At 38.7% G+C, this 13,593-nt stretch overlaps 1 protein-coding gene across 3 annotated transcripts in view; it reads left to right on the forward strand.

Annotated features, from left to right (window-relative positions):
• Positions 1-3,533: 3,533 nt before the first annotated feature.
• gabrb2a (gamma-aminobutyric acid type A receptor subunit beta2a) overlaps positions 3,534-13,593 on the forward strand; it is a 395,193-nt gene continuing 385,133 nt past the window's right edge. For all 3 annotated transcript variants that reach the window (XM_041193701.1, XM_041193702.1, XM_041193703.1), the window contains exons 1-3: positions 3,534-3,610; positions 3,758-3,849; positions 4,561-4,628. In XM_041193701.1, the coding sequence (XP_041049635.1) occupies positions 3,534-3,610; positions 3,758-3,849; positions 4,561-4,628 (237 nt within the window). The remainder of the gene's footprint in view (positions 3,611-3,757; positions 3,850-4,560; positions 4,629-13,593) is intronic.

The raw sequence follows: 13,593 nt of genomic DNA on the forward strand, positions 1-13,593 counted from the left end.
GTCACTGGCATGGCCAGCATTTGTTGTGCATCCCTAATTGCCCTTAAACTGAGTGGCTTGCTAGGCCATTTCAGAGGGCAGTTAAGAGTCAACCACATTGCTGTGGATCTGGAGTCACATGTAGCCAGACCCTTGAGATAAAGGTCACATTCCTTTAAGATTTTTTGAGTATTTTTTATACTTGTGCACTATCTCTTATTGACCTTTACAGATGCATATTATAAATGTTTGCACCTTCACAGGTCCTAGTCTCCCACTAGGAAAATATTACAATTTGTCTTTTTCAGATTCAAAGTGGATGACTTCACATTTTCCAACATTGACTTTTATCTGTTATAGTTTTGGCCATCTTCTTGGTCCATGTTTCTTTGTAAATTCTTGTTTCCATTTACACAAACAACTCTGTCTCTCAATTCAGTGTGATCTGCAAACTGGGATTCAACTCTCTATTCTTCCATCCAAGACATAAGTACATATGAAGAAAAGTTGAGGCCCCAGAACAGTTTGAAATGGAATGCCACTTGTCACATCCTCCCAATCAGAGAACACTCCCTTTATCTCTATTCTGTCTACTTTTTCCAATTACCAAAACACATCTTTCCCTGTACTTCAATTTTTGCTAATAATCTCTTATGTGTTGACATAGGAAAATCCCAAATCACTTCATAATAATCTTGAAGAGAGGGTGTAAGGTTTTGTGAAAGTCCTTGGCATATTTTTGCACGTGGTCATCAAATTAATCAATAAAAGTTGTTAGAGTTAATTATGTCATTTATCCTCTTGCAACTTAAACACTGGATATTTGGAAAATGTAAATATGTAATTTATCTATCTCAGTACTTAAAAATGCTCCATAAAATGCATCCATCTCTTAGATCACAAGTTGCTTAGAATTCAAAAGCTCTGCTTATCTAGAAGTGAGATGCGAGAATTGTGCAATACTTAGATGACCTACTCACTGGTGATCCATTTTGCACGTGTTCTCATTAGACCTGTGTTTTCCTGAATAAAATGGCAAACTCAACATGTGAGGAATAGAGTGTAGGAACCAATATACTGTGTATAATAAAATCTGACCTACTTTACAGTTATGAGGAGTTTTAAAGTGTGAATCATTGAAAACCGTTACGATTGCTACCCATTTGCACAGGGGAAAAAAATGGTCGAACTGGGTCCTGAAACATGATCGAATAGTAGTGACAAATTGAAAGGCCATGAGTTCATGGGCTGTGTGCTATTCATAGGTGAGTATATGTTTACTCTACCCAAGTGGGACATTGCTATCGTCTTGGCTCTTCAACATCTTTAGACAAGTTTTCCATTTTTGACCCAGCATAAATTGCTAGGAATTAATTTAACTTTCTACTACTGGGGCTTTCTTCGCTTCACTTGTTTGCTGTAGACTAAATGATGGAGATTGATTGCTATGATCAGTCAACAAACCATTATATAGGGCTGCCAGGATGATAGAAGGCAAACTAAATACAATATGTTTTTTCCCCCCCTCTGGTCTAACAATTATTCAAATCAAATGTTAGGCAGTTAGAGCTTTAGAACAAAACTTCCGCTAATAATGTTGAGGTCTTTTGTAACCATGGCTTTGAGCACTGTGAAATGTTACGGTTCAGCTTACATAAATTGTGGGATTTCGATGGGGATAGCTCACAAAATACTTGCTGCTTAATAAAAGGGAAAAAAAAATCCCTATTCGATTCCTCACACACCATCTCTGAATAAAATCAGAATAATCTCGTTCGTTCAGCCACAACCACCGGTCGACGAAACTAGGCGCAATATTGCAAAACTGCCATAAGCACCGAACAATTTGTATTATCGTCATCTTCCTCATTAAGCGTACTTCGTAAATTGTTTATTGACTCGTAGATTATAACTTTTACTTTGAGAAATTTTTTGGGACAGCATGAAGTTTCCCACTTTGAGTTACATCAACGCACTGCATTTGTTTCCATTTCAATTCCGGCTCAAAAAGCCAATTGCAACTTGAGTGGAATTTATTCCAAAATAAAAAAAAAAATCGAACGCTCCACTTTAATTGGAATTCAAATTCTGTGGGTTATTTGTAATTACACAGTTTCAAAATTCCCAGAGCTGCTTGGCGCAGGTGCTCACAACGTAGCCCCAAACAGAAAAAAAACATTTTACCCTCCGAGAAGAAGAGAAAAATAGCCACTGCACTTCGAAAACCCTGAGGGGGTGGGCGTTATTGTAAGTCTTAAGGAAAATGTTAACGAAGTCTGAAAGTGTTAAAGAAGTGGGTATCATATGGACGACGTAAAAATTTCAAGTGCATGCATGATGTGTTTTAAAAAAGGTGCTGCATTCCCGTAGAATTGTGCGTGTTTGATAATAGGAAGGACAGCTTTCGGGGGGAGGCATAGGGAAACAGCGCGCCTGCATCTTTTGCTCCGTGTCCCTCGACCGTGTGGACAGCCGAGGAAATCCCCCTCCTCCTCTCCCTTTTTCGCGCCTCAAGCCCGCTCTCACGTGACCCAGCGTCCGTTAGAATTTTTTGAAAAAAAAACCAGAGAACCGTTAGGCTCGAGCTGCAGGGTCCATGCGCTCGCTGCGGTTAACGGCTCAGCCTGTGGACGAACAACGCATTCGCATCCCAAGTCCAGCAGGCAGACGATCTCAGCGCTGAGCTCGAGGTTTTTCTCAACGTGAAATTTAAAAAAAATACAAGATTAAGGGGGGGGGGAAAAAATCCCCTCCACCCCTCCCTCAAGAAAGGATAGGCGATGAACGTGTCCCTGCGTGGTCACGAATATTAATGCGGAGCCAGGCGGAAGCTGGCAGGTTCCCATCTCTGGATTTTTTTTCCTCCTTTTTACAAAGGAAGCCGTGCGTGCTGTGTGTGTTATGTTTACTGACTGAACATCTCCCAGAATTAACCAAATTTCCTTTATTTAAAAAAAATCTTGCCCCTATTCCCCCCCCCCTCCTCTTCCCCCCTCAGTGGGAATGACGAGTCGACAGAGAGGATAGCGATTTCTAAACAGCACCATGCGCCAAGATTTTTGGAAGAGACAAGCACACGGCTGTCATTCCTCCCCGGCATTTTCAGATGCTTTAGCGGTCAGCATCTAAAAAGGGGGGAAGAAGAAGAAGAAGAAACAAAAAAAAACAGAATAGAGAGAGAGAGAGGAGAAAACAGACGTTGCTTTAAAACAGCCACAGACATTTTGTCTCCCCCTTCCCCCTCTCTTTTCCCGCCCTTCTCACCTCTCTCTATTTTTCTCCCTCTCCCTTTTTACCCCTTCCTGCATATATATATATATATATATATATGTATCTTTTTTTTTTGCAAAGTGAAGCTGCTTCCTCTGCCTTTTGATGTTGTGAGTGAGGAGTGTGCGCAGGCGCCCCCCACCTTGGAATTACTGCACTGGTCAGAATAAGTTGGATCCTGTCTCTCTCTCTGTGTGTGTGTGTGTGTGTGTGTCTCTCTCTCTCTCCTTCTGCTACCTTCGCTTGGGAGAAAAAAAAAGACGAAATCATCTGAAAACTTAGGGATGCTGAGAGTTCGGAAAAGGGGCTACTTTAGGGCTTTCTCGTTCCCCTTGCTCGTGGCGATGGTCTGTGCACAAAGGTAAGCCATAGCGCCGGGCAGCTGGAGGTGTCTCTCTCTCTCTCTGCACCTCTTCATTTGTAAATGCCACATTTACTTCAACCTTAGAGCAACAACATTCTCAACTATTCTCTTTCTTCCCCCCCCCACCTCCCCCTCTCTCTCTAGTGTCAATGACCCCAGTAACATGTCATTGGTGAAGGAGACCGTTGATAGACTGCTGAAGGGCTATGACATCCGTTTGAGGCCAGATTTCGGAGGTAATTTGATTTAATGTTAATGTGATGATCCCTTACAGTCTTTGGGGTTTTTTTTGTGTATATATATGTGTGTGTGTGTGTGTGTGTGTCCTTCTCTCTCCCTGGCTACTTGTGCTTAACGGATCTGAAAATGATTTGGAAGTTAAAAATCATCTGCACCCCTCAAGTTGACTGAATCCCATACTTTAGAGTAACAGCGTTTGGCCAGTATCGTCACTAATGGGTCTTTTTGTTTTTTTGATCAGCCAGTCCAATAAGTTGTGCCATTAGTTGTTAAAGCTCCATGAAGCTGTCAGATTTTTTTAAAGAGGTTCCAACATAATTATTTAATAGGCGAGGAAAAAGTCCTAACGACACATTTCGCCCCACAGCGCATCCAGCTAAATTTTCAGTTTCAATATGTATTAAATGCAACATTTTAGCAGCATTTTCATTCAGCTGCCTTTTCTAGACTGTATGGTTATCCAATTTTTTTTAAAAAAAGACTCGGTATAGTAAAATAGTGCATCAAATGCCGGTCACATATTGTACAGTAATGTTGCAAGTGGGTTGTCGGTGGGTTTTGTCTGTGTTTAAAGAAATGTGATTTTTAAGCTCCTTAATGGGGGGACGTTAACTGCTTATTGTGTTGTAAAATGATCTTGGTCTGTAAGTTACATCAAAGAGTTAAATTTAAGAGATCACATTGCGGGCGATCTTGTTTGTCTGCAGGTGACCCTGTGCGTGTTGGCATGAACATAGACATTGCCAGTATAGATATGGTTTCTGAAGTCAATATGGTGAGTACACCAGTATCCTCCAGCAACTATCTTCACGGAGCCTTTCATTTGCGGAAATAGTGTGATAAGTTTGCACTCAATAAGATGGTTTCGGTACCCAGACGTTTGAATGACTGCATGCACATTCACTGACAACAAACCAATTTCCTTCAAGCAGCATCTATTGGATCAGAGTATTTGCCACGTACGTTTTACGAGTGATGTGAATGTTATTAGCAAAACACAAAGCCCGAGCAAGAGGAAAAAAAAAGAGGAAAATATTGGAATGCACTAGGCATTGGTTTGAAGAGCTGAGCAGAGAGGAATTGTGAGCAACCTTTAGTCAAGGTACTGGACTGGAGGGAGTTTGTTGCTTCGTGCAATAGCGTCCCCTGCTGATTTCTTGCACTTAACACAATGAATCCAGGCTCCAATTTGTACTCTTGAAGATTATTGAAATAAAGCTCTATTAACATTTGATCTCGGTTAACGTCTTTATCCGAAGGGATAAATAAACACACATACACCATATGTGTGTTGAACTTACTAGTTTTTTGCTTGAGGGGTGGAGTTAACAGTATCGTTTGACAGGACTACGTGTGCGGTCTTTTCAATCTTTTAAATTTCATTCTGATACATATTAGACACATCAGTCTTATTGAAGTGCATGAAGGAGGTTGTCGTCGGGCCTGAAATAATTTCAAACACACAACATCCAATGCTTGTGTTTATAAACGTGTTTTTGTACAGAGGAATCCCCCCACACTCATATCGCTTTCTCAAGGTCACCAGATGTGTAGATGGAACTCGGGTAGCTTCGCGTGTTATCTCGCATGAACTGCTGGCACCGATGCTTTTGTGTGCCATACCTACCAAGGTCGACAAGCACACCCTGTCAATTCTTTCATAGATTACCCCCGGTGTCTTTGATCATATTAGATTTAGAGTAGATTAAAAAATCTGATAGGTGACTTTTTTTTTACTTTCTATCTGGATATAATAGAAGTCGGGCCACTTTTCTGAATCTGCCTAAAATCTATTTTAAGGTGCTCTCCCTATCTTGCGAGCGCGGTGGTGCAATGTTGTTACACACGATTTACTATAAATCATGATCTACCTTGCACCAAACTATAATTTTAACTGTAGATAGGGTAAGGATTCCAGTGCTATTTTAAATTACGTCTAAATATAGTAACAAGCAACAGCTACGTAAGGATTATAAACAATAGTTTTTACGTTATGACAACTTCTTAAGTTATTATCTCTTTAGGAAAGCATAGTAATTTATAAAGTTTTATAGGGCAGTTATATAGGCCACATTACAATGACCTCTGGCACTGCCATCTAGTGTTACAGTATTATCAGGCCTTCCACATAGGTTAGTAGCAGCTGTTGAAAACCAGGACAGTCAACAGGAAGAATAATTAAGCTATAGGATTGTTTTTGTAGGTCTGCCTATTAAAAGGGTTACAATATTGTCATTTTTTAGCAAGTATTTTAGCTCTAAGTATGTTGGTTACAAATAAAAAGGCGATCACTGTTGGATGCAACTGTATGATCTTCCATTACACCTCTTCATTCTAGTATTGAACACTGGCTTGTAGCTTATTTTTTCATGTTTTCTCCCCACCCAATTAAACTAACAGCTAATACCTGATTAGGTGTAATTTCATTAATTCATTTTGTCATGCACCCTTTGTTAACCAATATAGAGTCACTGGACAATACATTTAAAGAAGTCAACAGATGCTACTAGGGGGTTGGTCTGATTTGTAAAACAGTGTGAATGCAAAGTTATGAACCCACAGAACATCTTGTTCATGTCAATTGTTACTTTAATACTGAAGTTTTGGTTCAGACTATTTAGAGTTTTAACAATGGTTGTTTTTGTAGCGAGGCAGGATGTACAGGTGAATTTCTTGTGATGTTATGAAACTGGCAATTTGGGTAACAACTTTTTACTTATCAGGAACTTATAAGGTACTAATAAAAAACAGTTTTAGTTCTTTAAAAATGTCAAAGTTTGGTTTGTTGATCCTGTAGAAAAAGTGTATGTACTGATTTTGTTACTAATTGGAAAAATACTCTCAGCATTTGCTGAGATAGAAAACACCTACTTTGTTTAGTAAACAGGTGTGTAAACTCACTCACTAAGTTTCACTTAAATTAACTAATATTGATTAAAAAGGGGGAATAAAGAAAGACAGTTTCTAAGTGCCTGTAGGGTGTATCGAACATCCTTATACAAACAGCTTGCAGGTAATTAAACCAAAGTTGTGAGATTTATCTTTTAATGACATTAGTTGCTTTTCTGTGCATCTTCTTTTATTCTTTACTTGTTTCTGAGAGACTTTGCCTTTGGTTGGTTTGGGCAGTTTGTAATTGAATAGATACACCTCTTGAATCGCCATAGGATTATTTTTCCAATAATACCGATAATGTCATGCCATTAATTTCTTGCCAGGCCTTGAAAATTGCAGCTATGAGGAGAGATTGAATAGGCTAGGGTTGTTTTCCTTAGAACAGAATAGGCTAAGGGGTGACCTAATTGAGATGTACAAAATTATGAGAGGTCTAGACAGGAAAGACTTGATTCCCCTAGCTGATGGGTCACTTACCAGGGGGCATAGATTAAGGTGCTTGGTAGAAGGATTAGAGGGGACATGAGGAAAAACTTCCACCCAGACGGTGGTGGGCATCTGGAATTCACAGCCCAAGTTGGTGGTTGAGGCTGAAACGCTCAACTCATTTAAAAGGTACCTGGATATGCACCTGAAGTACTGTAACCTGCAAGGCTACGGACCAGGTGCTGGAAAGTCGGATTAAAATGGGTTGCTAGTTTCTTCTTTCTCTTTGGCCAGCGCAGACACGATGGGCTGAATGGCCTCTTGCTGCACTGTAACTTTTCTATGGTTCTATAATTATGCTTTATTATGAAATGGAGCTGATTTAGTAGCTTGCATATGCATATGATTGAAATTCTGAACATCGTAGTTGGTCGCCTCAAGTACAAGCTAACATGTTTTTTAAATTACTTGCTTTGTTGGGCAATATTTATCATGTTATTCCTAGAATGTTTAAACAACTTTATTTTCCTTTTTGGACTAGAATATGTTGCAACATTCCAGCTCTGACCTTAAGTTTCTTTCTCTATACCATCATGTTCATGTTATTTTAAATCCAGGGTTAATCAACCTTTGTGTGACACAATTAATAAAAGTAGAACTAGATTCCTGGCTACTGGAAACTTTGTTTAACTTTCATGGCATATTTCTCAAGAAATAAGAATATTTTCCCTCTTTTTTTTCAGGCATTGCATAACTATCTTTCATGCTTGTCATGGGAGATTAAAAATAAATTATAGGCTGCCAAGGCATGAATGCAATAAGATTGAATAAGTAAACATTTTGATAAATCAGAAAGAAAAATTTACAATGCTGAAAATCTGACAAATAACCAAAAATTCTGGAAATAAACGGCAAATAGGAGAAGATAGTCAAAACCAATAACCAAAATTGACTGATAGCAAATGAACAACCCATCTTTATACCATGCAAGACTTTATTTTAAAATTAAATCAAGTGGCCTGCTAAGCGAAATGCTGATTTGCTATTGCCCATTTTGCATTACAGCCAAGCTCAATTTCTACCTTCCTTTTCTCAAAGCAGCAAAAAGAACTTTCTTCTGACAAAGCACCTCTATTTGAAATGTTTTGAGATGCTAGTGGACTTGTATGTTTTGTTTAATATCTTTCCTGTTTTATTTCAAGTATGTTCTAACATAAAGAGCTAGAAACCCGCTATGTATGTTGGATTTCTCTCTAAAGCAAACTAAACAATAACTAAAGAATTGCAGACCTTTATACTCATTTTCTGAGGATTTAAAATATTGTTGAGGGCATTAAATTAAGATATAATCCCACGGTGGTTATAACCTAGAGCATACTGTTGTAACATTGGTGGACAAATTCTTAACATACTAAGCCCTCTTCTATTTTAATGCCAGTGCTAATTCATTTGATATAAATGGATAAAATGTCCATTAAAATATTGGGCACTAAAATGTCGTACCGGTGCATTACGTGTTTGTCTTCTAATATCAACAATGGTAGTTTTGACTTTTATACTTTGTATAAATAGTTGAAAATGAATACTGCAGCTAGATTTTAAAAATCAGATGATATCAGCCACAGTTGTGAAGCTTGAGTTGGTTCATTGTATCATTTGAATTCAAATCAAAATTAGTCTTCTACATTTTTATTGCTATTGTTTTAATGAATAAATCAAAAATTACATTGAAGACTGAGGGAAGTTACTATGACATTGTCATCAAAGAAGAAGTTTATTTAATGACCCATAAAAGTGTATTGATTATTGGGGATTAAGAGCCTTATCTTTATTACGAATAAGTTTATATCCCCTGAGGTAAGGATGGTAATAGCATCACTCATTACTGATCAGTATCACCATTCTGAATTAAATACCTATTGTTACATTACAGACTAAGTTGTAGGAATCTCTGAAATGCAAGTAAATGTCTTGATTAATGCAATTAATTCATTTTTTAGGGATGTTCTACAATGAGTGACTTTTGACTTGTGACAAGAATGTCATCAATATATTGCAGCAGTATCACAAACGTTTGGTAGCATTATGCTTTGATTTTTTTTTAAACAAGTTAGTTTAATATTTTCAATTGTTTGGTAAATTCTGCTGAAGCAATATAATGCTATTCTGTGGAGTGTTCTCTGTGCACTGTCACTGTCGTATGACTCATTTTTTATATCATACTGAGATAAGATCTGAGGTGCATACTGTACTAAAGTATCATAAAGCTGGGACTGTACAACTCTGTTGCAGAATATTCAAGATGTTGTGTTACCATATTATTCTGGTTACACCTCCATTTTATTTTATTGCCTGTGCCTGTGGTGTTGATTTATTGTCACTTTGGGTAGGTGTGGGAGAGTATAGCAATCTGAATTTCATTCATATTTTTAGATTAATATGAGGTGTGCACTTAATAAGTTTCATTAGTTGTTGATTCCATCCTCTGGAATTAAATATAGTGTAAACTGAGATCTTGATCTTCTGTGTAAACTGAATGACATTTTGAGAGATTCTTGTAGGAGGGCGTTGTAGCGCAGTGTGGGTTGAAAGGTTTCATAGAGTCATAGGAACTTAAGGCAGAGAAGAACATCATTTAGCCTATTGTGTCAATGCCGGCTGTAAATGAGTGAGGCAGTCTGATCCCACTTTCGAGCCCTTGGTCCGTAGCCTTGTAGGATGCAACACTTCATACGCATAGCCAAATGCTTTTTAAATGCAATGGGGTTTCCTGCCTCTACTACTCTTTTTCAGGCAGTGAGTTCCAAATCCCCAACATCTTCTGCATGAAAAAAATTCTCAATTTTCTTCTAGTTCTGCTATCAATATTTTAAATCTGAGTCCCCTGGTAGTTGACCTGTGCTGAAAGAAATAGCGGATAGGATGGACCTATCTTAGATCCTTTTTAATTTTGCACACTTTAATCAAATCTCCCTCAGTCTCCTCTGTTCCAAAGAAAACAACCCTACCAACTTGTCCAATCCAGACAACATCCATAAATATCTTCTCTGTATCCTCTCCAATGCGATCACATCCTCTCTGTAATGTGCTGACCAGAGCTGTACTTGGTACTCTAGCTTTGGCTTAGCTAGTGTTTTATCCAGCTCAAGCATTAACTACTGCCCCCAGCCATTACCCACCCACCCCCCCCAACTCTGCTCTTAGGTCCTATGTCACAGCTAATAAAGGAAACCATACCATATGCCTTCTTAACCAACCTGCCTGTTCTGCTACCTTTCGGATCTGTGAACATTTACTCCAAGGTTCCCCTACATATCTCAGTATCCTACCACTTCTTGTATATTCCCTTGTCTTATTTGCCCTTGCCAAATATATTACTTCACGATTTTCTGGCTTAAATGCCATTTGCCACTTCTCTGCTCACCTTAGCACTCCATTGATATCTTCCTTCAGTCTACACCTTTCTTCCTCATGATCAATCATTCTGCCAATTTTTGTATCATCGGCATACTTCTGAATTGTGCCCCCAGTGTTTAAATCTCAATTATGGAAATATACCAAAAAAGCCAAGGGACCTATTACTGAGCCTGCGGAACCCTGCTGAAAATAGCTGCCAGTCTCAAATGCCTGTCAACCATTACCCTTTGTTTCTTGTCAGTGAGCCAATTTTGAATTCAACTTGTCACTTTCCCTTGGATCCCATCTGCATTTACTTTTCTGACCATGTGGACACTTGTCAAAACCCTTGCCAAAATCCATGTAGACTACATCAAATGTGCTATCTTCACCAACCCTCTTTGTGCCTCCTCTAAAATTTCAATCAAGTTGGTCAGACAAACTTCCCGTAACAAATCGATGCTGACTGTCCTTGATTAATCCATGCCTTTTTAATTAATACTGTCAGTCAGAATTTTTTCCAGTTTTTCCACCACAGAGGTTAGGTTGACCATCCTGTAATTATTCGCTCTGTCCCTTTCTCTGTTTTTGTACAATGTTAGCTATCCTGTATTTCTCTAGCCACTGCTCCTGTAGCCAGAGAGGGTGAGGAAATGATCATCAGAGTCTCTGCTATTTCCTCCCTTGCTTCTCTTCACAGCCTGGGATAAATTTCATCTGTGCCAGATGATTTATCTACTTTAAAGGTTTAAATCCATTAATGCTTCCTCTCACACTATTTATCCCATACAATATTTCTCCTCCTCTCTATTAATTACAATGCTTGCATCATCTCCCTCTTTTTTGTGAAGACAGATGCAAATTATTTCTTAAGAACCATGCCCATGTGCTTTTACACTGATTTTATCCCAGTTAATATTCGGAAAGCAGAAATTTCAGTATTACTGCCCTTTGGTTTGCAGCTCTCATAAATGTTCTCTTCCACTCCCCTCTTCCTGTTTGGAGATCAAGCTTCACTGGAGTGTGACTACCCTTTTTTTGTTCTTCAAGCAAGGCCATGTGGTTGAACTGATGATCCTTCTGGCAGATCATTTTACCCACTGTTGTAATTGTTTCTTTAAACAATATTGCTACCCCCTTCCTTGTTTTTATCCATTCTCTTGTTTGAAAATCCTGTAACTAGGAATATTGAACTTCTGTTCCTGTCCTTTACGCCATGTTTCAGTAATGGCTATACTTCCAAGAGTCTACCTGTGCCCTCAGTTCATCTGTTTTATTCATTGGACCCCTTGCATTGAAGTACACGCCATTAAGCACTACCAAACTAGTTGTGTACTTTTCTAGACTTGGTTTCCTCTGCCTTCCACACTTGATTACTAATTTTCTATTTTCCATTTCCAGCTTTGCCTCTCTGTCATGACTCACTGGGGATAGTGCACTGTAATATCAAGCCCCACTGTTCTCCGAGCCACGACAAATGTGAAAAGTTTGATCAAACCACCAGATTTCCCCAATTCTACCTAACCATTGTAATTTAGATTAACAGAAGTGAGCACCAGGTTTGTAAACTTAATAAGTGAATAATTGTTTATTGAACAAATTGTCTTTAACTAGTGGCAAAAGAAAGAAATATGAACTGCTCTCAAACACACACACATGGGATAAAACAGTTCAATAGCACCAATCTGGAGTACAGGATTCGATGGGTTGATTTTGATCGATGTCTTCCAAATTCCCCTCAGTTCTTGTTGATGACTCGAGGTGGTCTTCCAGCACTCAGTATTTAGTTCACTAGTTGAGAATTTGCTTTTCAATGTCTCTAACAGTGGTTTTCCCCTATTCCTTTTTGCAGGGGTTTCCTCAGAAGGGCAGCAGGTTATAGAGATATGAGGAAAAGAGATTTTAGATGTTTTCTCTTGCAGGCCAGGAACTTTCTGCTGCCCTGTTCTTCACGCAAAACCTTGGTCACCTGGTCAGGAGCCAATTAAAATGCTGTTGTTAGATGTCTCCTTTGGTCCAGGACTCTTCTCCGGCACCATCCTGTCTTTCATGGCACACTCTATTCCAGGACTGCAGCATTGTATATATATTTCATCCTGTTCCAGTGGCCATATCTTTCAACCTGCAGCCATTGTAATTTAATCTATGGCCCAACGAAGAATAAAAAGATATGTTCTTTACAATAGCCAACAGAATTAATAAAGATATGTTCCTTGCATCTCTCCCTTTTGAATCTACATTTAAGTTTTTAATTTCCTTGCCAAGCTACTTTAAAACCCCCCAACAGCATTAGCGAATCTCTCCACATCAATCTTGGTCTCAGCCCTGTTGATGTGTAACCTGTCTACTTGTACTGGTTCCACCTCCCCCAGAGCTGGTCAAATTTGATTGGATAAATAAACTGAAAGGTATGAAGATAGAGTAGAAAACATTTCTCTACTGCAAAACTACACTTCATTAAAAAGCAAAAACATATCTACAAAGGTCCACCACTGATCTAGGGAAATTCAGGATAGTATTTGAGTAAAAGAAGAGGCTTATAATGTTGCAACAAGTGGTAATGAATCTGGGGATTGGGAATATTTTAGAAAGCATCAAAGGGCCAGCAAAACGTTAATAAAAAGGGGAAAAATAGAGTGAGAGTAAACTAGCTAAGAATATAAAAAACAGATTTTAAGAGCTTTTGGTCAGTTGGAGGCAGAGACAGAGGAAATTATCCTGGGAAATGAGAAGATGACCGAGACATTCAACAAATATTTTGTTTCTGTCTTTAGAGAATGCAAATTATATATGGAAATAGAGGGTAACTAAGGGGCTAATAAGAGTGAGGAATCTAAAGTAATCAGCAGAGAAAAGGTATTGGCTCAACTTGAGGGAATAAAAGCCAACAAACTGCCAAGACTCGATGGCCTACATCCTAGGGATCTAAAAGAGGTAGCTGCAGAGATAGTGGATGTGCTGATTATGATTTTTCCAAATATCCTAGATTCTAGAATGGACCCACTGATTGCAAGTTAGCAAAT

Source organism: Carcharodon carcharias, chromosome 8 (genome assembly GCF_017639515.1).
Source record: "Carcharodon carcharias isolate sCarCar2 chromosome 8, sCarCar2.pri, whole genome shotgun sequence".
NCBI classification, from domain to species: Eukaryota; Metazoa; Chordata; class Chondrichthyes; order Lamniformes; family Lamnidae; genus Carcharodon; species Carcharodon carcharias.